The following is a 27,058-nucleotide window of genomic DNA, read 5'->3' on the forward strand; positions in this document are numbered from 1 at the left end:
TAAGTGAGATCACTTAAGCCGATTTAAACGAATTTTTACTCAATATAAAGAACTCTTTGCTTAATTAGAGACCAAAGGTTTACAGACTGAATGGAATCAAGAATGATTTGAGTAGGTAATTGCTTTTAGAACTAGGCAAACTCAATTACCCAGATCATACTCAATTAGATCATTGACCGATTCCCTATGCCTCAATTAACCCTTTCGACGAACCAATGATGTGGTTCTACTTATCGAAAAAATTACAAGGTGAAACATCTCATACTTCTAACCTGGAATTAAAATCTCCTGCACAAATTTAACCATTCATTAAACTGTGAATGATCAAGAGATTGGGATCGATATCGAAGGGATTAATAGAGACATTTTTAATATATCACTCGAAGATTTCAAATAGATCTAGCAGATCTTTTTTCAAGAAATAATCAAACTGAACCGAAATCACTGATGTCATCGTGGCTGTGAATAAATCAACCTTTTATAAGTCAATTATAACGCAAGTCCACCTTTGAATATTTTCAAAATAATTTCTAACTTTTAAATCAGAAAGTTTCTTTACTAGTATTAAAAGAGGTGTACTTTTGTCATTACTGGAGACTAACAGAGTATTGTATTTCTTCTTCTATACAAAAACCCTAAAAAAATGTATGTAAACCATACTTCGTATTTGTTAGGATTTTATTCAACTTATAAAAGGTTAAAGCTAACTTTCATAAAAACAGAGGGCTCCCTAGGAACTCTGGTCTGCCAGAAAAACTTCATAAGATTCAATCCTTACTCTTCAGTATACAGAAGTCGTGAAAAACGGGAAATGATTTGAAGTAACCAGGACGTAGCTGTTTACAATTCAAACTCAGGAATCGATTTCATTATGAACATCATTGTCGAGAGCTTTCTTTCTTTCTTGGATCGGATACATGTCTGTATTCGTGGCTAAGAGGGTAACAAATACGCATCGTCGAGGTAACACGGCAAAGAACTCAAATGAAAATGCAAACCAAGGTAAATAGAACATTTGAAAAAGTAAACGAGTGAAAAAACGAAACGAAACACAGAACGTATGGAATAAAGTATATATACATATATACTTTTAACTGTATGTGACTGTGCAAGGTATATTGTAGCTTATATCTACCACTTCAAGGATACTTCTTGAAGACCAAACCAAAAGAAAGAGTACTGTGCAATCAACTGATCTCAATCAGCTTTTGTCCTACTTCTACTAATTCAATTCATAAAATATCTAATCTTATTTCCACCAAACAATGATATAATTATATTTTAATATAACTCAAATTTTGTAAATCAAATTTCTGGAAGGTAGAAGTTACTTTAAATGAAATAACTACCTGTACCTGAACTCCTTCCATAAGTTTACGCTCCAAGAAGTCCTTTTATCCCAATGAAATAGCATCCATGAGTTACAGTATACCCTGTATTCGCTCCACCGTAGTATAAAAGAGAACAATTTACTGTTTTGCGATGACATGGCAAATCTGAACGTTGTGATTATATAAATAAAATGGTGTTCGTTATACATGTGTTCGATAATGTTGAACACAATGGAAACGGCTGGCGATAACGTGAATGTATTTTCACCCCTAGAAAACGGTGCCAGCAGGACCGAGCGGTTGTTCTCTTATCATCATCATCGTCATCAACATCATCATTGTCGTCGTTCTCGGTTTTTGTTCTTTTAAGCTATCCCAGGGGCAGGGAGAAGAGGGACCCAAGAGAACGCTGACGTTTCGAGTGATGTCATGAGAGTGAGAGATAGGGATAGTTACCTGTGTCTGTAGTCGTGTTAGACCACGGATCCATAGAATTTGTCCTGCGCGCGGCTTTTTATCCGAGTCAGGGTCGAATTTCTCATCTCCGAGATTGATTGCACCGATATCATCCGGCTGTCCGCGGCCCCATCTGTTTTTAAAAAACATGAAACCAATTCTTCATCACTCGATTTCCTGTGGCTTATATACATTTGGTCTATAATCAAAATGGGTAGATTTTGAGAGGGGGTGGGATTTTTGTTTGATTCATCGAAGATAGTTGAGCCGGCTCCTCGACGCACACTGCACCCTCAAACATCCCTTTCGAGTTTCTTTCTTTATTTTACAACATTACCCCTCGCTCCTTAGCTTGCGACCTAACGACACGCTCTGAAACGATGTCGACACGATGATGCCTAATTCTCTTTCTTTTTTTAAGCGAGATTATTAATCAACGGCGCAACAATGATCGGAAATGATCAAAAAGGAAAGCAGACGGACAAAGAGATATGTATACCGGATGTTTCAGGGCTACGAGATGCAACTTTAAATAATAATTATAATCAATTTAACTGTGTAATAGTTCATACATTTATGATGAACTTGTGGAGCTTAATGAACACAGAGACTATTTTCGTTTTGTTTAATATACTCTACGGTCTTGTATAAAACAAGTGAATAAACTATGAACATTTTAGAGCTCAGTCACACGACTTGTCCGTACTTATGAAGTTTCTTGCATTAGTACTAATTAATAGAGGATAAGTATTCGGCAGAAGGTGAACGTCATAGAAACAGCGAATTATACTGTGTTAGAAATAAATTTAAAGAACGTAAAGTAAGAAAATATTGAATCTACTTTATAAATCGTATACGTTTACTACAAATGTGCATTTTATACACAATTTAATAAATTGGAAACTGACGAAACCAAATTTTTTAATTATTTTCGCATGTCTCAAGCACTGCTATGTTACACTCAATTAAAGATTTGGTTTAATACGAGTTGTTTATGAATAACTAAGTCATTCTTAGTAATAAAAGGATTTAGATTTGTTAAAAACGGACACCAGTTCAACAAAGTGGACATTGTAACGTCCGTTATGTTAACACTCGTGTGATAGGGCTCTCAGAAAAAAACAAAAAATATGTTCATGTTTAAGCTCCTTAAAGTAGATTTCGATAAAAACAAATAGTAGAAATACCAATGATAAATCAGCCCTGTCCAAACTCCCCTCTGGACTGCAAATAACAACTTGGAGAGCACAGAAAGCCGCGAACACAGTTTATTGTATAAAGTTACACAATAAAAGTGGAAAAGGTGATATGCTGTAGGTACCTAGGCCTTAACCTAAAGCTGTCTCCATTGAGGCAAAAACAAAGAATATTTTGTCGCCTCTTGTTGCTGCATGTGCTAAAATATTTTCAATGAACACCAACTTGTAGGAACATTTTGTCCACTCTGAAGCAATATAATTTGAGAACTATTTGAGTTTTGTTTTGGTTTCAAAACGACATTTGTTACTAGCAACAGAAGCACAAAGAAACTTGGAGAAATATTCAGTAAAAGATAGCAACTCTCTTAAAATATATGAAACAACTTCTCATGAAAAAGTTTCTCTTGTTGCTTCAGTGGAGATATAGCTTTAGGTTTAAGCATAAACCTTTTAGTCATTCTCAACGTCACATATCAGCTCAATCGTGAAACTTTCGCTCTTCCTGGTTTTATTGCTCAAGAAATAAGACTTTGCAGTCTGAGGGAGCAAACGTCTGAACAGGGCTCCTGTAAATAGTATTGCTTTTAAGTTACACCAAGAAATTAAAAAATGGATACAATATATTGTATATAATTCAAATACTAAATTAACTTTACACCAAGTGCAATTAACGGAAAGTTCTTTTATAGCATGTCTTTTCGAAATAAATTCTGATTGAAGTAAACTTATGCCCATCTTAACTGTACATTCATAACTCCTGAAACAATTGGAGGAGATATACACATAGATACAAGAAAACATGTTGCGGCGTGTAAAGAGAAATGAGCTAACGAACGAGGGGATGTAATGAGGTGCAATGTGGACAAAATGAGCAATCAAATGTAGGTTTTGTTAATGGGATGAAGTCGAAACATGTACTGTGTAAATATGTATGCGATGATGACGAAAGAGATACTTTTGTACGTGTTGGGAGAGAAGAGCGATAGCAATGAAAAGAAAAAAAAGAAAAGAACGAAACATAATGACAATGAGGAGAAGGATTAAGAAGGGAAAATGCACGCGTAACAAATTTGGAACATTTTGCGATCTTGAATTCCCTTCTCCTCTGGACAGGTTCTTTATTATTATCTAAATTATACGCGAATCTCTTTTTTCCATTTCCTGTGGATATTATATCTCGTTAGTCACGCAGCGATGCGAAATCTTCTTTTCTTGTTAGACGAATAAGTTTAAAGTAAGCTCAAGAATCGCTGTTACTTTTCTATATGTCCTACGACAAAGTGACTCGATAAAGCTTCCATCAAGCAAAAATGCAGATCATTATTTGATCATTATTTGATCTGCATTTTTGAATGAGTGAGGTAATTCCCACAGGTGACGTACGTGTATATCTGTTCTTGACGCATGGTTCTTTAACCTTTCCCTTGCGTATATTAATTCAGGACGACCACAGAAGCAATTGATACATGTATATATCCTATGTTAATGACTACATTTCTTCACTTTTTATTTTAGTATTTGTTAGAGACACTCGACGCGAGAGCAATCTTGGTTGATCTCAATTCGCAAAGTGTAGAACTTTTCCTGATCCACCAGCTTTTGTTAAAAGTTCTCCTTACTTCTTTAAACTAATAGAAACTTACGAATTGAGAAGCAACGTAAGCAAACAGAGAAAAACAGATGTAGAAATGGAAAAACCGGTACAGAAGGAGAAAGTTGGCTCCAGTGTGCACTAATGGACAAAGATGGAGAAAAGAAACTGCAAGAAAACAACAGAAGAGTGAAACCAGAAAGACAGACAAAAGGGAAGAAGTACAGACAGACAGATAGAGAAACAGACAGAAAGACAGACAAAGGTAGAAAGAAAGAAAGATAGTTAAAAGTTAAAGTTGTAAACAGTTCCCAGCAACAGGAGAGTGTGTAATAAATATAAGTGCTAAGCGCAATGTACCATTTAGTATCCTTAATTTTGTTTAAACTGATAAGGTTCTCTTGAAAATCAGACCTGGTTCAAGCGCGCCATTTAGATCCCTTGCACCCAAAAGGAAGATATAAATGTACTGAACCAGTTAGATGTTATTCTTTTGTTAGTTACACAAACAAGTACGTAGTTTTTCGACAGTACTTTTAGTCATGCAACAACTAAACCTACGGTTGGGTCCAGGTTCTAGGTACTTCGATATTCAAACACGAAGAAAATACTACATTTCTACCGATAGAAATCCTTATATCTTTGTTATGATCCTTTAGAATCATCCAGTATCTATGTACTCTTCTTCGTTTTTTTCCTAAAATAGTGGAAATCAATTTTCAATGAAAAATTTATCAAAGATATCCATACAATTCAATCACTTGGATATTGTTGTCTATGTTATCAATTTATCAACCGAAAGGCCAAAGTTGTCTACGATGAAACCTTGGACTTTCCAACAGGAATTAGAGTTACTTGACCAATGCTAACAGAGAAGGGAGCGAGGGAACAGCTGAGCACGCGAGATCATTCATTCTTATCTACATATCCAATTCATTTCCAATAGAGGTTTTCGATATATAAGCATCTAGAAATCATGCAATCTAAAGCAATATGCTAAGTTATAATGTACAAATTAGTAGTGAAACATGACAATGCAATTAAAGGACTTAGTGAAGCAGGAACATAAACCAACAAGAGCACTACAATATATACCAGTTACTAATGAGTTCCATGATACATGCCTCCTTTCTATTACACCTTTATATGATACCAGTTATAGTAATACTTATCTTAAGTGAAATATTGTATTATCAGAGGTTTGAATTCTGATCTTTTAGACTGGTGCTACCAGTGTTCATGTTGCAGTTTCACATACTTAGAGATTCAACAAGTGTTTTAACAAGATCTGATGTAAGTATAATGACAATAGGTGCTAATCGTATAAGAAAAGTATTGTACAAATGCTATATGTAATTTATATACTCAAACTTCTTAAAGTTAAAAATTGAAAATAATGACATTAATATAAAAGATACCTCATTTATTTATAGAAATATTCTGTCAGTGATATCAAAAGTATAGAGAAATTAAGATATATTAAATTTTATATATGATGTACTATATTTTAGTTATAATATATTGAATAAAACTTAATGAACATTAATATTGATATTCATGTCAAATGTAAACAATCATTCAATATGGATATCAAAAATTACATATAGCATTTGCATAGTGTTTCTTTATGCGACTAACAATTATTGCCAACAAATGGTCAAATACTTCAATAATAGTAGATATTATTGTAAATTAGTGCAGAATATTCGTGCTGAATAATTCAACACCAGTTCAAAATATTAACATTAATAATATATGTATATATAATTTACGTAATATAATTAAAATTTTGTTTAATATCGATAGAAGTTCATGCAAAAGCGACTATTATGTACCAGAAGGGTCGCGTTTAAAAGTCAGAAAAGCTACGTGTTAAAAACGCAAAAGTGTTAAAACCCAATTAAGAAATTAATCACGCGTCAGAGTACTAATATGAGTACAGAATATCGGTCACCAACTGGTTACTTCAAAATGCTATACATATTAACAATGTTTCATTCTCAAAGCTCTGTAATCTATCTTTTTACACATATTCCTGATGCAACGCGCGTTCCTGTCGCGTCGCACGATGCAAGAAAGCAAGAAATCTTGATCCCATTATTGTTCTTTTTGTTTAGTAATGCGTGCATGGCATATGGCTATTTAATTGTTTAGATGCTCCAAGATGCTCGGTTATACGCGTTGAGATTTCGAATTCAAATGGAAAAAATCAAGTTTAAAAAAATGTACAGACAAAAGAAAAAAAAAAACAAAAAGAAGAGGTGGAGCGTGTAAAAATATTCCTGGAATTCCTAAACGAACGAGGCGACTGTTTAACTTTACTAAAAAATTGCGCCTGTTGAATCGAACAGAAGTATCTCTCATCATCTATTGACACTAAATTTTTGGTATACGTGAATATCACTTACGAAAGGATTTTAGGAATCTTGCGCGTAGGAATAGTCGTAATTAATTGGCCCCACAATAGAGTACCAACTCCGAAGAACAGGCACCACATCCACTGTTCTAAAGTGAGAGCTTTCGTGCTGAACGCCATTTTACCATATTGTATGATAACTACCTAGAAAAGAAGATAATAACGGCTCTATTAAAGAGACGTACAAAACAGCAATTTCACAGTCACCGTGTATAAAGGAACGTCCTGCCTGCTTTTCTGCTTGGCTGAAACACTCTCTTCTTCTCGTGAACCTATCGCGATGTTGATTAAAATTTACAATTACGTATAGCTACATTTTTATGTTTTCACTGCGAATTACTAATGACTGTTTAAAACTGTTATTACATCTTTCAATGAAAGACAGAATGTTAAAATTAGGAATAGCAAAATTTACCTGTGACAGACATGTGCCGATCCAGATAGAGTAAAAGATGGGGTTGGTAAATATTCCTTGGAAGACATTACGCTGACCATGGATTTTCCTGGCGTTAAATTCGTTGAAAAGAGTCATCATGACAAACGTGTTGAAGATAACAGTGAAGTGCTGTGTTGGACCTCCGCCAGCCTGTGCTACTCCTCGGCCTGTTTCGATGTCAAGCATCTTATCACCTATAAATTAAACAAATTCATCGTTAAAAAATTTGTTTAAATAGATCGCATTTTGAACCATAATTTGATTTTCATTCTCTTTTTAATCAAAAATTATTCGAATTTCAAAGGCGAAGGCATGATAATTACCAACGAAAAGAAGCATGAAAATAACAGCCAACTGATAGATTGCTTGGCCAAGGATGTTCTTCATCATTGTTCTGGAGATTAAGGGTTTCGTGCGACCGTATGGTTTGCGAAGAAGGAGATCAGGCGTAGGCAATTCGGTGGCCAAAGCTAATGACGCTAACGTGTCCATGATCAGGTTCACCCATAACATTTGAACCGCTTTAAGAGGTGAATCTTGCACGGCACATGCCCCGATAAAAGCAACTATAACGGCGACAACATTGACGGTCAGTTGAAACTGCAAGAATTTCGCTATACTATCGTAGACGTTTCTACCCCACATAACCGCTTTCACAATCGACGAGAAATTATCGTCCGTTAGAATAATATCGGAAGCTTCTTTGGCGACATCAGTACCGGCAATACCCATGGCAAAACCGACATCCGCCTTTTTCAAGGCCGGACCGTCATTCGTACCATCACCAGTCACAGCAACAACTTCACGACTTGCGGTCGCTTGACTATCGATTATGCCTTTCACAAGCGTGTACTTATCCGTGGGTGATGATCTAGCTAATACCCTCAACTTGGGCCACACTTTGTCCAATAGATGCTGCTGTACTTCGCCATTATTATCTCGGATTCTCCTATTAAATTCTTTGCCCTCGAGAATAAGAAAATCTTCGTTTGGCTTCAGGATGCCACATTTCAAAGCGATAGATCGCGCTGTGTTTATATTGTCTCCCGTCACCATTCTTACAGTGATACCAGCCTTCTGACACCTTCTTATCGCGTCAGGCACCTCAGGACGCACCGGATCCTCGATACCAACGATGCACAAACACGTTAGATTGTTCACAATATTTTCTTCGTCGTCCCAATTCGGCTCGTTGTCGATGTGAACCTGATTAATTTCTGCCTTGCCAGGAACAAAGTCGCGATAAGCTACGGAGATGGTACGAAGACCGTCACATGCCATCGGCTCGATTACGTTCTTCACTAAACGATCTTGCATTTCCTTGGTAAATTTCTCCAAATGACCTTCGCGACCATATATAAAGGCACATCTGAAATGATAGAAAAAAAGTATTTGACATTAATCCTATCAATCGTTTTACATAAGTAGTTAAAACCAATGTAACTGGTATCGTATCGAATCAAAAGATTTTAAACGATACATTAGTGATACCAACATTAATACACATGACAAGTCACGTAAACTATTGCAAATGAATATTTCTTAAAACGAATGAAATATCAAAACTCTTTTAAATGAAATACCACAATTTCTATCTCATGTACAAACACGTATACAATAATATATTGTTATATGACATGCAAAGGACCTTAATAAAGACGTAAAGAACAAAATTTATTGAGTTTGTACACAAATTATTCCACGTATATTGACTTTTGAATACCTATGACAATACTTTGGAAGCATTGAATATATTCTAGGAATCCATTCTATTAATAAGAAAAAAGATCCACTTATTAAAATTGTTTGAAATTCACTAAATAGTGCATCTTCATATACACTACATAATCATGAAGTCAGAAATGTAGCCTTTCATTTCACATACAATTGAATCGATGAGTTGAAGAACAATACAAGTTCTAAAAAACTACACTTTGTAGTAGTTCCATGCATTTTACACATCTGGATTCCAGAGTTAGAGTGTATTATGTCCACTTGTTTTGTGTGACGTTTTGGCTTTGGATCCTAAACATGGTTTTAAGATTATTTGAAAATGGTTAATTCTGGACTTTTACTGTTCTTCAACTCACCAATTCCAAGGTATGTTTTCACTAAACTTAATGGTAAAAACATCTATTAAATAAAAACAGCATAACATACTTCTTCATAATGATCTCAGAAGCGCCCTTAGTGAAGAGCCTAAATCCTCCACCCTTCCTTGGTATGACAGTAGACATACTCTTCCTAACGCTATTAAACGTGTAGACCCGCGTGAAGGTTTCCTCAGGTTGATCGTCTCGTATCGTTTGATAGTTCATGCCCAGGGCAACTACAAATCCAAGTAAGGCACATTCGGTTTTATTGCCGACTTGAAGCGGCAATTCTGTAGGGTCCTGCGAGGGCATTATTCTGGATGTGTACGCCGAATTAACGGAAATAGCTTGGATTATGAGGTTCCCAACGTGACTCGGTATATCCGAGAATTTTGGGATTGTTTTGCTCATTTTCTCACAAATATATGACTGAACAACGGTCATCCGATTTGTTGTTAGCGTGCCAGTCTTGTCTGAACAGATCGCTGTGGCGTTGCCCATTGTTTCACAAGCGTCTAAATGACGCACTAAGTTGTTATCTTTCATCATTTTCTAGAAATGAGACAAAAAATATACTTTTTCCAACAATTTTTATAATAAAGAAATAAAATGCAAGCAACTATTAAATACTGTGCTCCGCTGACAAGAGAAACCCCGGAGCCAACAGATCTACATTGCAGTCAGGGCTCTTTTTGTCAAAAGAGCGCTTTAAATATAAGATTGAGTAATCCTTTCAGCGGAACGGATCTTTCAAAACATTTTCCACTTTTAACCCTCGAAAGGCGAATGGTATTTGATGGACACAGAAGACAAATGTAGGATCATTTTGACTCATAATAAAATTCCTATTGTAAAGTAGTTTTGAGAAGGAATTATATAGGAATACGCATTTTGAACATTATACACTTTACTTCTTTTTAGTTTTCTGTATACTTGATACGTAAAATAAGTGCATTTTTTTGTACGATTCTTACAGATAAATTTATTATACTTTTTATTTATTTGATCAATTATTTGTATATAACAGTATGAATATAAATAGTTATAGATATATAAAATATTAACAATTAAGATACAAGCAAAAAAATACACAAAAATCGAGACAGTTTATTAACTGGAATCATAGATCAACGAGGCTGTTTATTGATACTTAGAGACTGACTTTTGACATCTTGTACTGTATTTGGGGTCAAAGTGTCCCTGAATTTGTCGTATGAGGGTTAAACTATATTTTAGAAAATCCCATCTGTACATCTTTTATAAACTTTTTCTACTTATATAATCTCCTTCTATTTATTAGTTTTTATAACTAATTTTTTATATTTACCTTAACGGAATAAGCGAGAGACAAGGTGACAGCTAGAGGAAGACCTTCGGGAACGGCGACTACAAGTACCGTTACACCAATGATAAAATGCCGCACCAGATCGCCAGCGTACGTCCTTTTCCAAGGTTTCCCCTGTATGACAAACGTCGTTACGCAGAACTGAATGACTAGAATGACAACGGTAAGCACTGCTATGGTCGAGCCGGCATAACCGATTTGTATGGCGAGTTTAGTTAGCTTGGATTGAAGAACACTCTTTTCCTTCTTCCCTTCTGCGGCACTATGACTAGCCGCCGCATGATGATTTTCCCCTCCCTCGTGTTTGCCTCCAGCACTCACATGACTGTTTCCAGTTATTTCTACAGCTTCGTCTCCTTTATTTACAACATAAAAATTGGCTTGAATTTTTTTATACAATTATTTTTCAAATTCGATGCCTGCACTTTTCCTTTTGTTTTACTGTTTAATAAAGCTGTTTTGAAATGTTTTTATCGAGTTATTTTACTTACTTATTATTTTATCTTATTACTGCATTTTTAATAATCTGATGTTAATGTCTGACAGGCATTCCTATTTGTAACTACTTGCTTGTAAAAAAGTAATTAATGTACAATATGATTGAAGTAAGAAAAATGGCATTTGCAGGAATCGAACTTCCTTAAATACTTATAATTAAAGTACTCTTGTGTCTTCTACTTTATCATACTGGCAACTAATATTAGTAATCAGTATCTATTGAAGAAAGGGAAGAAGAAATGTAAATAGTACAATAAGCCAGCAAAGTATAATTGAGAAATCATTTGAAACGCATAACCAGTTACATGTTTAGAAAAGTACAGATATGAAGAAATCATAGAAATATGAAAAAGACCAGTTATTAAAATACAGAAGAAAGAAGCTATACAGAACTAGATAGTAACCACTAGACTTATCAAATGCATAAACCACTGTTGTCGAAACATTCAGAGATGATTACAGAAGTACAGAGAAGCACGGACAAGACAATTTTGTCATTTCCTTTGGAGAAATCCTTTTATCCATTTTAAGTATAAAAATAAATTAATTAAATAGAAAAGGAAGAACAATAATAAAAGTAAAGAAAAAGTTAACTTAATGAACACAAGAAATATTTGACATAAATAAATAGGTAAAAGTGTGCAGTAACAAAACAGATAGAGTAAAAGGTCAAAGATTCAAATCAACAGTGTCCCTATCTTTTAATCGGCTGTATAATTTTCCACGTATATACTATATACTTTATAAAAGTAGAAAAGAAAGAACTAAATACGCGCGTGTGCTTATTTAATGTACACGTACACGTTTAACATCAATGTATGATGAATAGTAATGATTTATGATAGTACTTTATTCACCTGTTAATGACTTCTTCTTCCGCTGCTTCTTAGCCTCTAGATAAAAAAACGCATGCAAAACAAAATTGATTAGCAATCTATCTAAAAATGTAATATGCCAGTCGTAAATTACGCCATATTCGTAATTTCATATTATTTTCATTCAATTTCTCAATTCTAAGGTCTGTTTGTGATTTTGATCAAACTCTTAATCCTAAGTAAACAGCCCAGAAGGTTCGAACTTTAGCTATTCACTTCTTTTGTGTTATACATTTCTTCATTCTATTAATTAGTGCATCTGAACAGCACATTCAGAAGTAGTATATGAAAGAACATTCTGCAACACTTAAAAGGCCTTCCAGGTTGTATAACAACAACAGACACACACAATAGCATAAATCACAAAAAAGCGTAAAAAGTCATGTCTGCTATTTAATTTTACGTTTTAAGGTCGATTCTCATTATTAAATTTAAATATGAATATTTTTTTACAGTATTACAGTATTTAGAAAAAAGTAATTTTTAATCATTTTTAAGTTTGAACTTGCTTAGGTGACCATTTAAGAGTGTCGGACTATTTTCTAAATATTTCATACTTCTTATATTACTGTTATAACAAGAATCAATCTTTAAACATTATAAGTATGAATATTATTCCTAAGTCATTCAATAAAAGTATTCTGTACATAAACACATAAGACAGAGATACAAACGTTTATGACAAAAAGCAAACTGATACTTATATAGAATCGGGCAATAACTGTGTCTATCTAAAATGTTCTAGAATATCCGTGCCATGTTTGGAGATATAAATATATTTTATGTATACAAATTGTGCGGCAACAAGAAGTCTAACAAGTACAAGTAATTACTTTTTTATGAGCGGAAAAGTAGTTTGAAAATTTTAAAGTAATTTTTTGTATATAACATGTTATACCTTTAGACCAATAACAGATATTCAAAAGATTTCAATAACTCTGGTATAAAATTATTCAATATTGGAGGGATGAAATGGTAACTCATGTTTTTAGAAGATGCTTGAAAAGTTGCCCGCTTGCATTGATGAAAAATTTAAATTGTATTTGTTAAAGTATATATTATTGAGATGATAGAAATATAAAAATAGGAAACAAGATTAAATAATTTCATGTTCCAAGTCGTTTGCTAACATGCAAGCGATTAATTGATTCTTCTTGAGAGTATTAAAAGGCAGCAAAAGCCAACAGTATGAGAAAATATACAACAAATCATTGCAGCATGTACTAAAGGAATAATTATTACGTTGTGAATAATTATTGCATTGAATGCAAACAACTATTACTTTGATCACCTTTTATGATCTATCAGCAATTGTTTTACTGCTTTATTTAATGCCTAATAACTTTCTACAACAGTTCGTTCAATTTGTTTGAATATCTATGATTGCATCAAAGATAGCAAAGTACAGTATGCTGTTTAAAAAAGCAGAAACCCTTATAATACCCAGAGTGCCTCCAACCACAAAAAGTTATTACAGGCATAATGATCTCCATGCATACAACTTTTTAACATTTTGAAAAACTTCTGAGAAATAGATTGACAAAGTTATTGTCCCAACTTGTATATTCTAGAAAAATGTAAAAATATTCTGAAGATATGAATATAATCAGCTAATATATGGAAATAAGAATATGCAATATTCATATAAATGACTCTATTGTCATTTAGTTCAGACTGATTTCAATGAATTGGAATTTGAACACATTTATTTTGATAACATATTTAGTTTGTAAATTTAAAAAAAAAAGGAAATGTTCTCTTTGTCTTGTGTTTTAAATATCTTTCAAATAGTAGTTAGTAACTATTTCAAACACTGTCTGAAAATGTTGAAACACATGCCAAGAAAACAAATGTAACAAGTACCTAGAATTAAATTAACAGTAAAATATTTTCACACCAATTCAAAATAAACACCATGCATCAACTTATTTCTCTATGCTAATTTTTGTTGTAACATGCGTATATTTTACCTGCTACTTCTTTTTAATTGTATTTCAGTAATTGGATAATTAATATTTTATATATTGCAGAAGTAGCGAGATGAAATTATTTTTTTTTAAATACTATGAATAACATAAAATTGTAAATTATGTCACCTTGAAAGTAATTTTAGAAACTGTATACCTTGATAAATTTGAATTTCTTTTTTGTGCTGTTTTCAAGATGACAGTTCTTGCGAACTAGGCTACTTCATTCATCCCCAAAATCACGAAAAAAGATAAAAACTCTAACGCTGAACATTATACCACTGAAATCAAGTTTACATACCTTTCTTCATCTTCTTGATTTCTTGCTCTTGCTGATCAACAGCAGCACCCAGCAAAGTAAATATAATACCAGCCTGTGAGTTAACACCCACTGCAGTTACTAACATTTTTCCAGAACCCTCCATCACATGTGTACCTTTGAAATAAAATTTGTCATTACAACTTGCAGTATAACTTTGAACCAGTAATTATTAATGCTATATCTGTGAAACAGAACTGACCTGACAGTACCATAGGATCAAACGATTCCCCTTTTTTAACATGATCTGACTCTCCGGTTAAACTGGATTCATCCACTTTGAGATCGTTGCTTTGTATAAGGATGCCATCTGCTGGTAGTAGGTCTCCATACTTTATCTGAATTGCAGATCGTCCAATTTAAGGAAGACCTTCTTTATTATTTGACACAAAACAAAATGGTAGTTGCTACTAAAATACTTATAACTCAAAACTAATTTATATAGCATACATATTTTAATGCTATCTTCAGACATCAAAATACGTTCAAAAAGTGTTTAAATATTAAGCATAGGAAACATTATTTATCATTTTTACACAATGTTTTGAAGTTTTTGCGTTAATCAGAGAATCATAATTTAATACTTAAATGTACCTGAATTTTTCCTATACTTCAAAACACTTTCGAATCAACAGCATTTATTTCTTTAGACAATACAAAAGTTTTCAGAATCTACCATACACATACCTGACAAATATCACCAACAACAATATCAGCTACAGAGATCTGTTTGACCTCTCCTTGCCGAATCACTGAAAATTTATGTTCCCCTTCTATTCGACTTTGGAGACCCCTAAACTGTCTTTCTTTAGAATAGTCATTGAAAGCTGTTACTAATACCACCACAATCACAGAAATCAATATAGCGAGTCCTTCAATCCAACCATACTTTGCTTCATCATCCTCCATCGAAACTGAAATTCATTAATAACTATATTAAGATTCTTTTTGCTTCTCTTCATTTTGAATCATAACTTTCATAACAGCTTATATTATAAAATTATTAATCATTGTTCTAACTATCCTATATTATAGTATTGTAAAATAAAATTCTTAATTTATAAAGTGTGGGTTAAAATAGAGAAGAAAAGATGAATTTATGCTTTAAAAGCATATAACAGATGGTGCTAACAAAAATTTAGTTCTTGGAGAAAAGAAAATCATTCTAAAGACCAGTCAAATGCAGCTGCTACAGATTTCACTTATCTAATATCATTTCTGTTGTTTATTTCTACATGTATATTTGTTCTTTTGTTAAACATTATTGAACCTGTTAGGCATTTTACTATACAGGATGTACCAGAAAATGTAACACATTTTTAGAGAGCAGATTCTAGACATAAAGCAATGAAAAATGTTCATACACATATATGTACGAAAACGCTTGACTTTTTTAGTTATAAAACCCTACAAAATTGTCCCACATTTTCTGATATACTCTATATATACAACTACTAATTCAATTTGTCCAATGTCACAATAATTTCTGCATTTAGATTGCAAAAGATTAGTCATAACTATAACATACATAATCTAGTGACTATAAAGTTGAAACAATTATTTCAGTAAAATTAATATTCAAAACCATTAACATGTTCTGACTATTATGTCCTATAATGTGAGAGTTATTTAATACGGAAGGAGACAGTGCGTAATATAGCTGTTTTTGTGTATAAAATTATAGGGAAATTACAAAATCCATTTAGTCTTTTTTATTTGAGATACTAACATTTTTATTCATAATACGATAGCATTTGTTAAAATGAGTTCAATAGTCTATCACATAAAGATATTCAATTTAATAGGACATTATAAATTAATGAGATTTCAAAGTTCAATGGCAAAAAGAAATCAGATCGACATTATCATAGAGAGACTAAAGACTCAAACTGGGCCATTCAGTTTTTTGACCAAATGTTACCAATGAGGATGCCTAACATTGTAACAAACATCAAACACTAAATCATTCAAGTCCATCAAATTAATTTAAATCTACAAGTGCTATCATTTCTAACGATAAGAATCACTTACAAGTTGATTTATATAGTCTATTCTTCTATATATTCTCCATTACAAATTACGTATAATTTATTTTAAGGATAACCCTTGTGTTAATTGTAGGCCTTTCCAAACTATTGTAGCTGAATTTCCAAATATAAATAAAATAAAAATATAATTCCAAATAAAATTTGTTAAAAATTGAATGTTTGAGACCTCCTTAATTTGTGATCTGTATTAAATAACCTTATATGACACCTTAATTCACTTGTTTTAAAAAACTCTATCCTATTACAAATAAAAAGGTTTAGCATTCCATTGAAAATAAATTGAATTAACTTTGAAATCTACATGGTATGATTACATATACAAAATAGCTATTTACACTACATAATGGTCTAGTGACTACCATACAATTGTTAAACTAACAACATTTTTATATCTTTAATGGACTATGAGATATTACAGCGTTTCTAAATAAAAAAAAAACATATTGTTATACACAAGAAATCATATGTATATTACATTTTATTCAAGTGCATGCATATTCTAATTTTTAAATTCATATTTTTATTGAGAATGAAGTTTAACTTATTAAGAATCTTTTATCATTCTACCTTGTTTTAAAGCATAGAATTACTTTTTCTGTTAAATTATATTATGACTTTTAGTCACACAATATAAATTGAAGTTACTTATCAAAATATTATATAATACTACATTATGAAATGTCATGTGTATCATACATCATACATATTATTAACAGCACTATTATGGGCAAACAAAATTGAGAAGTATTTTGACTATGTGTACATTATAATTTACACTTACCGGATGTTTCTTCTTCATCTGCTGGGTGATAAAAGCTGAGACCTAATGAAATCAATGCAGCTATTTCCAAGATAATTAAAGTAGCATCTTGCAAAGCTTCCCACACTAACTGTAGAAACGTTTTTGGTGGTTTTGGAGGTATTAGATTGGAACCAAATGTGTCTCGTCTATGTTGGATGTCTGCTGCTGCTCCACTGAGACCTGCAGAATAGAAACATTAGTTTTTCATGATGTTATGCTGAACATTTCTTAAACTAACAGAAGTACATAGTTAAAAAATCTTACCTTCACTGGGTGAAGTATATAGCTTTTTACAAATCTCCTGCACACCACCATGGCTATTGATTTTATTGACACCTTCACGTCCTCGGTGCTCCATGAGCTCACGAAGTTGCTTAAGAGTGATACCATATTGGGCTGGTCGGCCATCGATTGTTGCCATTCTGCCTTGTATGCTAATGTTGGCCTAAGCCAACTTTTACCGCACTTCTTCAAACTAACAGCTCTTATTATGCTCTGGTGTCACTGACACCACTGGCCTCCAGGTAATTGGAAGGCCAACAGCTAAAACACACAAACAGTTACGAAATTTATTTTACATTTAGAATGACATATTATTAATATACATAGTTTATGTATAAAATGATTTAACGCTATAGGTACAAACTTGTCTAATTGATAAGAATTATTGGTAACAGTAAAACCTTTTTAGTAAGTATCATTAAAAATTTTCCTTCATTCATATTATTAAATAAAGTTTGTACTTATAGTTTTTAAATCTCCTGTATATTATTCTTATTGTTGTCTGTTGAATACTGATTAGAGAATAAGTAATTAGCATGTTATATCATGTGAATCATATAGTTATTTAAATACATGTGTCATTCAGTGATAATTGTATTCATAGACTTTCACTCCTTGAAGACTTGTTTTCTATTATCAGGAAAAGAGAAAAGATGAATGCCACTTTATCTCACAATGTTTCATAAATAACTAATAATTAATTTTAAGAAACTTCATAGACAGCCTGTAAAGCATACTCCCCTAAATTACAACAAATAACACAACCATTTAAGGTTTTATAACAACAGAAGTTATGGTACTAAGAAATTAATGAAGAACTTTTAAATTCCTCTAAAAAGCATTTATAAATGACACCAACATCTAGAAACACAATAAAGAACTCAAATCAATGAAACTGAACCTCTATGAACTCATCACTGGCAACAATGAAACAAATCGGTAATAAAACCAATAAGACGCAACACTAAAAATATCGAACGCAAAAATGTCATCCAGAAACAGTTTCGCGGTTGTCACCGAACGCCGACATTGTTTGAGGTTATGTACCCTTGGGTAAGAGAATCACAAATACACTTCCTAAATTATGTCACGTCGAAAATGAATAACGAGGTAGAACAATTCAATGCATATTGACGATAGCCAATCGAAATATAACACCGTCCGTAAAGGAGATAGAACGATAGGGGAGCAAGAGAGAAAATCTATCAGTTCACCTTCTGTAGTGACAGTTTACGCGTTAACGCAGAGAGCGGAACGCGAAATGGCATGCAAACCGATCTCTCTTCAATGGTATGACACTCGAAACTTCATTCTTCCCTGTTAACCTCACTAAAATGTGAAAAACCTAATCGCTACACAACCAGTAGCTAGCGAACCTGATCGCCACGGAAAGGCGTGTTAAGCGAAATAAGCCATTAGCAAAGTAGTAATCGATTCGTGTTGCCCCCTAGCTGCTTGCACGCGTACTGCGCCAAGAAGTTTCAATATTTTCCTCAGTTTCTTCGGTTCATTGTTGAATAACAAATTTCCAATAAAGTCAACTAATCTCTTTGGTAAATGATAACAGAAGAATAATTATTTAGGGTAAGAACGATTATTCTACAATAATTCTGATATAACCTCGATTACTAAATAACTGTATAAATAGCAATTAAACAAATACAAACCATTCTCGTGTCGAAGGAACCGTTACTATTTTGAATTCAGCAAACGTTACAAGTTACAATCATTGACATTCAATGTATCGTGCGTTGTTTCCGAACGAATTAATTATTGTATAAAAGATACATTAAAAATAAAGTAGGATGACATAAATAATTGAGAGAAGAAGGTTCTCTTATAATGTCTTATCACTGTCAATATATGTACAGAGCGCCACTGTCAAACTGAGATATAATAAAGTCAACAAACATCGCGTATTGAGTCTCATCGATGAACTGAGCGCTTCTGTTCTATACATTCCCATTTGGAAAGTTCAACCTGATTCATTCATCGCGTTTACGTAATTTTTACTCATAACTCTATTTTCATCCGATTACAACTACCAGGTCGTAGCTAAACAATGCGCAACTGGATTCAACCGTAAATTCCTTTTGCAACAAGCGCAGCATAGGCGTGACAGGCATACTACGGACAGGAATTTGCGGTGATCTAAGCAGAATAATCACGTAAGCTCTTCAATTAGTTCAATTAATGAGTAAAAATGAAGTCATGTTCTCTTTTTCCCAACAATTATTAATTTCCGAGAAAAATTTGTTGAAATCAGCTTCGACCTCATAATCTGAATATTTGATCTTTTTAACAGAAATTGCGAAATATTTATTTATTTTCCATTCAGAAATACTTTCTGCTTTTTACCATTTATATTAATCTTGTTTCTGAAGTACAGAATACAACACTCGTAGAAAAGATCAATAATTGCTTCGATTTTTCATCTCCGTTAACACGCCATTCTTGTCCAATAAACTGCTGGTATATAAAAACCGTCATTTGACTAAGGGAAGGATTACTTCAAAGCGGTTAGAGGCCATTTCCTCGGTCGCGTGGAAAAGAGAGATATTGTTCGTGTTCTATACATTTCGGGCTAGAAAAGACAGAGAAAGGGAGTCCCGTGTGTCGATACTGTTGATTGAGATGAAGAGCCACGTGTACACACCTACACACATGCATACACTCGATATGTGGTAAATAGAGCGGCAAAGCGAGAGTAAGAGCGGACTGAAGTGAGGAAGAAACGGAGTATCCTTTTTGCCATCCCATTCTCAACTATTTCTGTATTTTCATGCGGTACCTTTCTATTGTTTACACATTCACGTTACGAGTTCTCGAACGGTGGCGGCAAGAGAAATTCTCGTTATCGAACACTGCTGACGCCAGGGGTTTTTTTAACCGTTGAATAGCGCGCGCGCACAAGGTCAGTGCGTTATTATTTATAACTATATATACACTATTGAAAATAAGCTTCTAATATGGTTATAAAATAATAAATAAGATGTACATATAGTTCTTTTAAAGGCAATTTCAATATATTGATTACTTTATATTCTATACACTAGAAAAAGATGTAATTTAAAGCAGAGATAAATAATGTTGATTTTTGTGGCGACTTTTTTTATGCTTTTTTCATAAGAAAATCAATACCATTAAAGTGTTAATAATGCAAAATGACTCAGGAGAAATTTTACTCCCTCTAACTTACTCTCTCTTGACTTATACATGCAGGTTCAATGTGCGTGGTGTTGTTAGCCGGGGGAGGGCTTCCTTAATTAGAAGCTGATTTCATGGGAAGACTAACTACTGCCTTACTAAGCGCAAAGGTGGTAACTGTCCTTATTTCCAGACAACGTCATTTTGCATTTAATCCTGCGTTGCCTTCCCTTTATCGAGGGTCACAGTGAGTTTAAATATATTATATTTTTTATCAAGCAATATTTTTTCTCCTTCTTTTTCGCGACCAAAAAAAAAGAAAAAAGATTTTCTATCAATGAGATACAATATGGCCATCGTTAAGATATTCGCGATAATCAGTGCCTGTTAACCCATTAAGACTCAAAGTTGCGTAAACATTTCACTCACTATTGTTTTAAATGAATTTACATTATTGAAATCTGTTTTTTCATGTTACTATTATCAAAGAGGATCTCAAAGGTTAGCTTATAATTTTTTTCGTTACTATTTCTCCTGTCTAACCTAGATGTTACAACGTTTTGAAAATTAAAGAAATCGAAGTATTTATAATACTAGAATACGGCAGTTTTCTGTATAAGTCGTAGATTTTTTTTGTGAATCTTCTTCATTTAGTGGACACCTATTGTATAACGTTTATTACTATAAAATGGTTGTTTTGTCTCGATAAAATACTATATAATATAAAATACTTTTTTGATAACCTTGCCTTTACATAACTTTGGACCTTAATGGGTTAATAGTCTATAGTAAATCTTGTGGGTTAGTTCGTCCAATAATAACTTCTCAAAACTCTAATTATAAATGCTTCTTAGGTTCAGACTTTTCATTGAATTAGATAAAATTACGCTATTTCAATCTACATTTGTCTTTGTACAATCGACCTATATATAGTTAGTGTTTCACGTGTTCAAAAACCAGAAGAGTCGAAGAGTCACGTGGTATGGTGTCATATACCGGTCGTGTTTTATTTCTAGACACCCCTTAAGAAATCCACCGTCAGTTCTTATGTCTCTTTTAGCCATCTTTTCATGGATCAATCATTATCAAACGTGCTACTCCATTATACAGGGTGAACTACGTTATTCAGTCGAGTTATATCTCAAGTTTAGCTAGAGATGAAAAACGGTTGTACGTACACACATGTAAGAAAAAATTGAATTTTTTCTATGATTTCATTTGAAAGATTTTCTATAATTTCATTTTTGTCGTATACACAATGATGCCTCTAAAGTATAGAAATGCACTTTTTTTATTTCTTAAGATACTTTATACTTCATAAATAACTTCTGTATGTTTTTTTCTATAGCAGAATTATTGCGGACTCTATTCAGGTTTGATCTATAAATATAATCTTTGTAGAATTTATACTACTTAATCTTATTCGTGCTGTATCTTCACAAATGTAACTGAATTTGAAGCACCATTAATAGGATTTTACGCGGAATGTTAGATAAAAAAATATACTGTTCTATTAAAGGAAAGTACATCATTATACTTATGCAAAAAATAAAATCATAGGGCAGTAAGTATTCGATACATTTCTATACAATTCACTTGTTTTCTTTATAACTTGTTCTGTTTTTAACTAAAATTCAAGATTCAATTTGACCCAATTTCGTAACTTATCTTACATATTTATACTGATGCTGACCCTGACCTTTTATTTGTGTAATTTTATATTGATGATAACAATAGGAATTTTTCGATCCATCTACGAATTTTAAAATATTTAAAATATTCTACATTTTATGTTTGTTTTGAAAAAAGAAAATGATTTTTAAGGGGCAATTTTATGACTCGATTCATTCAAAATTCAACTTGTTAAAGAATTGTATAATTAGAACAATTTCGATAATTGTAGTGAAAATTATCCAAAAGCATACTACATAGTTTAAAGGGAGATTATGTAACATATTCTTTTTTAGCATAATAAAATTTTAGAATTATCACGAATATTTTACAAATTTAACCGATAAACATATTAGAGTTCAATTGATGCATTAGATATAGCGGTTTAATTCAAATATTATTCAACAAATATAAATAAAATTCAAATATGAATTTGACTAATTGAAGGAAGAAATATACTAAAGTAGTTTTTACCATTTCAATTAACATACTGCCAGCGAATATTCTGAATACGTATGAATAAATACACCTAAATCACTGTATGTAAACGTCCAGATGCCTTATATTAAACTTCTGCATGTTCATTAATTAAATTTCTTTAAAAGTCATGTGAAACACATATTACTTAACATGACTAGTTAAGTAATATATAATGTCACTAGTAATGTCACTACTACCTGTAACTTTTATTCTAAGAAGAATCTCCTTTTTATTTAAAGAGCTAAAGGTGATTAAATCTGAGAATCAAGAACCATTTAAACTATTTAACATTTATTTCGACCAATTTTCGTTAAAATGACTGTTTATAGAGATATAGAAGTGACTCAAATTATTCATTTAAAATATATTTATTTAAAGTAACTTTAAACAGAATCGTTTAATCTAGGAGAAACCATTTAAACTTGGAATCCTTGAAATAGCGCGAACAGTTTAATTATTGAATCATTCAAGTTATAAACGTAATGTCTATATGGATTTCTTTGCTTTAAACGCAACATTTTATCTAATTTTAATGAAACTATTGTTGTTTACAAAGAGATAACATATGTTAATAATATATAGTAATAAAGAAAGTTTTCAATCAGTCTACATTAAAACAATAATATTAGTATCCATGAATTATTTATAAATGAAATAAAGTAAAGTATCCTCAGAAAATTTTTGAAAGGCCCTGCTTGTTCTAATAACTCTTGCAATATAATTTGTTACTTTTTATGTCATAAAGACGAACGAAAAAGTTATACTTTCAGTATACTATAGCCACAACGAATTTCTGACGCTGTACGGTTATTACAAGCTACAAAAACTTCTTAGATTCTATAGAATTTTCAATAAAATAAGGAACCGAGTTTCTACAAATATTAAAAGTTTCATCACACGTGTCAGTTCAGTTCTGATATGATTTCACTGACAACTTAGATTACAGTGTATTACTGTGAGTGGCATCAACAGATTTTTGATAACCTCTCGATTAAAATGATATCAAACTCAATGTAAATCGAAATATTTTTAACAAAATGATCATTAATTTTGTGAATCGATTTTTCATGTAGTAATATTGGGTTACCTGGAATGTTCGTGTTTGTACCGATTTTTAATTAAATTAAAAAGTTCTATAATCTAATGTATTAATAAAAAACCTGACACCTTTTGAGAAGATGGAATTTTCAAATTATCCCACACATGGTGAAAGATTGTAGAAAGAAATTGTGTATACTTGACTGAATAAAAACATAAATACATTAAAATATGAGACTCCTTGTTTTACTTAAAAATTGATACGAATTTTTCGGCCAACCCAATACCATTAAAATTAATTCGAATTATATTATGTTTGGTATTATATTCATAAGAAAAGCATCGAGAATTGGATGATGACACTTCTATAAAGACTTAATACGAAATATAGAAATTATTACTTCTATCAGTAGATAAGTGAATAGTGATCTCATACCAACAGTGGTTATTCATAAAAAAGCAAACCATCGCTAATGATTTTTAAAATTTTTACGGAAAATAAAATATTCCTTATATTACAAAGTAAGAACTACTTCATTCCAAAGCACAAAAAAGATATTTTTTTCACTGACACTGACAGACAGATCGGAACAGAACGGAACTCATATATGTATGCAATTAATCTGTAGTTACACTAATCGGGTTTCGCTGAAATGAATTAAGCTGCATGTAGATGAAAGAAAGCTGCGCAGAGATTGAAAGAGAACAAAACAGAAATTTAATCCTCCTATTCCTGTTACTTTTCGACTAATTTACTTTAATTACTTTTTACTGGATTTTTACTCTTTGCTATTTACTCGAGAAGACGAGGAAAAAGAGAGAGAGAAAGAGTGGCAGAGAAAAAGGGAGAAGAAATCAGTTCCATAAATATAATTACCAAAGCGAAATTTATATCTGTGAAATATCGCGATAACGATAGATCTCATAAGAAATTACCTAAGATTAACTCTAGTATTTCATCCACGGTTATCAGAAGTGTTCAATGTAAAAAATTTGATTACAGAAGTATGTTAATAGCTGATAATTCCGATCAACCGAAATCAGCACTTTTAACTACAAAAGTATCGCAACACATCGACCGCTTTTATCAAATCCACTTATTAACTAGTTTTAACCGAGTAAAACCGAATAGGAAATAATCTTGAAAAATAAGAAACTAAAGTATTGAAGCTTTTAATTAAGCCGTTCACAGGCCAAACTTAGTTCCACTTTTTGAATTTTGTAAAATTTTAGTGCGAAAACACTCGATCGATACTTAACTTTTCATGTTTAAAATAAATATAAATATTTCAGTTTTATGGAAATTGGCAATTCCAAAAACGCTTGCAACGATTTTATCGATGAATGATGGAAAACAATAAAAATGATTGCCTAAAATTCTGGGCTCGAAAGTCGAATGGAATGATCTTGAATGAATGATGAGTGACAAGTTACGAAGCATGCGGGATCTGCAGCGCATAAGTATTTACATGCATTTCTGCATTCGTATGCAATTACTCATGCAATGCACAGTCGTGCGTCACTGAGAACCATATAATCTCATTCATTGTCCACGTTCTCATAACTCATCCTTTCCTGAGCATCTGCACATCTGGAAATATAAAAAACTCACACTATCTATTCTTCAACTGAAATCAGTGGAGCCTCAATTCAAGAGTTTGAAATTCGCGCGCTACACCAATGAAGGGTATGACCGAGTTTAATAAGGCAGACAAGTTTCGTTCACAAGAATACATACCTATTACTTACCCAAAAGACTTGTCTTTCATGCATCACCAATTCTCATAGCTGTGCCATTAGCTTCACAAACAACACTTTTTAAACACGCAATTATCTGTGAATACACGCTTCCACAAATTTTACGCAACTACACAAAACTCCACCCCCAAAAGGAACTCCTCGAAAATTGTCTCTAACCGAAGTAAAATACACCAACGACAGAAATAAAGTACACTCTTACAAAAGGGAGTAGTTAACACATTTTCGAAAATTGCAGCTCGTAACCAGCGTTGCGTTACGAACGAATATTTATATATCCAAGGTTGCGAGGACACTGGGCGAGTCTAACTTCAGCAAAGTCCAATTTTTTCATAAGAAGACTGTTTATGACTGGCACGGATAAACAAATTTCGAGGAGATTAGAAGACAAAGGAATGGCCGAATAGTTTATGGTGGCAAGCTGTTCAAACGACTAGATAATAACGGCGAAGAATAGTAGGCACTGGCAGACTATGGATAGATGTTACGACCTTCTCCCAGTCTTCGATGATAGAGGCCTGACAGATTTCAAGATACCGTGGGCCCCCGCTATAAAACTGGGAGGATAGATAACGTACTGAAGTAAAGTATTGTGTAAACGTTCATGACACTAATGCGCTCCAAGCTGTCGTATTATGACGTCAATCGCGCGCGCGACGAGCAAAAGGAACGAGAATACTTCGGATATATTTGAACGTAGACACGGCTCAGCGAGAGAGGACTTAGCCGGACATGCGATTACGCGGCGTCTGGCTACCAACTTAAACTCAAATTTCATGGACCTACGTCTGGGAAATCCGAGATCGTGACCGGGGCCTCTTACCACGAGGAATTTGAAGTTTCGAAGAAACGACAGAGACTTATCGATTTGATTCCTCGCGGCTGTTAGCTTCTGTTACGTGGCGATATACTATCACAGTACTATACTCCTGCATCCTACTCCAAACTATCGAAGAGGGATCAAACGTGATACTGTAAATGTCTATTCACACATATCTCTTTCGTGTCGGTTTCGCATCAGTAATTTCATTGACTATTCATATCGTTGCCACGGTTCATTTCAGTCATTAACTCGTTTCGCGTGGCATGTATCGGTGAGAGGATAATGTCAATGGAGCCTTGATCTTTTTGCCGATTAATATAGTATCAAGTTCATTGAACATCGTTACATATTTAACGTAATAATCTTTAACTTCTATCAACCGATTTTTCACGTGTAATTATTAAAAATAATTTGGATTGTGTCATGTTTGGTATCATTTTTTACTAGGAAGGCTCCAGGAATCTGTTGCATCTCGAAGAAATA

At 32.9% G+C, this 27,058-nt stretch overlaps 1 protein-coding gene across 16 annotated transcripts in view; it reads right to left on the reverse strand.

The window, feature by feature from the left end:
* The window catches only part of Pmca (plasma membrane calcium-transporting ATPase 3), an 84,749-nt gene that overhangs the window by 34,859 nt on the left and 22,832 nt on the right, over positions 1-27,058 (reverse strand). For 12 of the 16 annotated variants that reach the window (XR_013001756.1, XR_013001757.1, XM_076376848.1 and 9 more), the window contains 12 exons: positions 17,641-17,919; positions 17,356-17,556; positions 15,214-15,440; positions 14,729-14,864; positions 14,509-14,643; positions 12,223-12,258; positions 10,850-11,223; positions 9,590-10,074; positions 7,753-8,798; positions 7,409-7,623; positions 6,986-7,137; positions 1,788-1,920 (listed from right to left, as the gene is read on the reverse strand). Coding sequence is in view for 14 of the 16 variants with exons in the window: in XM_076376848.1 (XP_076232963.1) it covers positions 1,788-1,920; positions 6,986-7,137; positions 7,409-7,623; positions 7,753-8,798; positions 9,590-10,074; positions 10,850-11,223; positions 12,223-12,258; positions 14,509-14,643; positions 14,729-14,864; positions 15,214-15,440; positions 17,356-17,556; positions 17,641-17,797 (3,297 nt within the window). In the remaining 2 variants the exon portion in view is untranslated. Of the gene's footprint in view, positions 1-1,787; positions 1,921-6,985; positions 7,138-7,408; positions 7,624-7,752; positions 8,799-9,589; positions 10,075-10,849; positions 11,224-12,222; positions 12,259-14,508; positions 14,644-14,728; positions 14,865-15,213; positions 15,441-17,355; positions 17,557-17,640; positions 17,920-18,872; positions 19,052-19,325; positions 19,391-27,058 lie in introns of those variants that run through there. The other 4 variants (XM_076376844.1, XM_076376843.1, XM_076376850.1 and 1 more) reach the window with 4 other exon arrangements.

This window comes from Calliopsis andreniformis, chromosome 4 (genome assembly GCF_051401765.1).
Source record: "Calliopsis andreniformis isolate RMS-2024a chromosome 4, iyCalAndr_principal, whole genome shotgun sequence".
Taxonomy (NCBI): Eukaryota; Metazoa; Arthropoda; class Insecta; order Hymenoptera; family Andrenidae; genus Calliopsis; species Calliopsis andreniformis.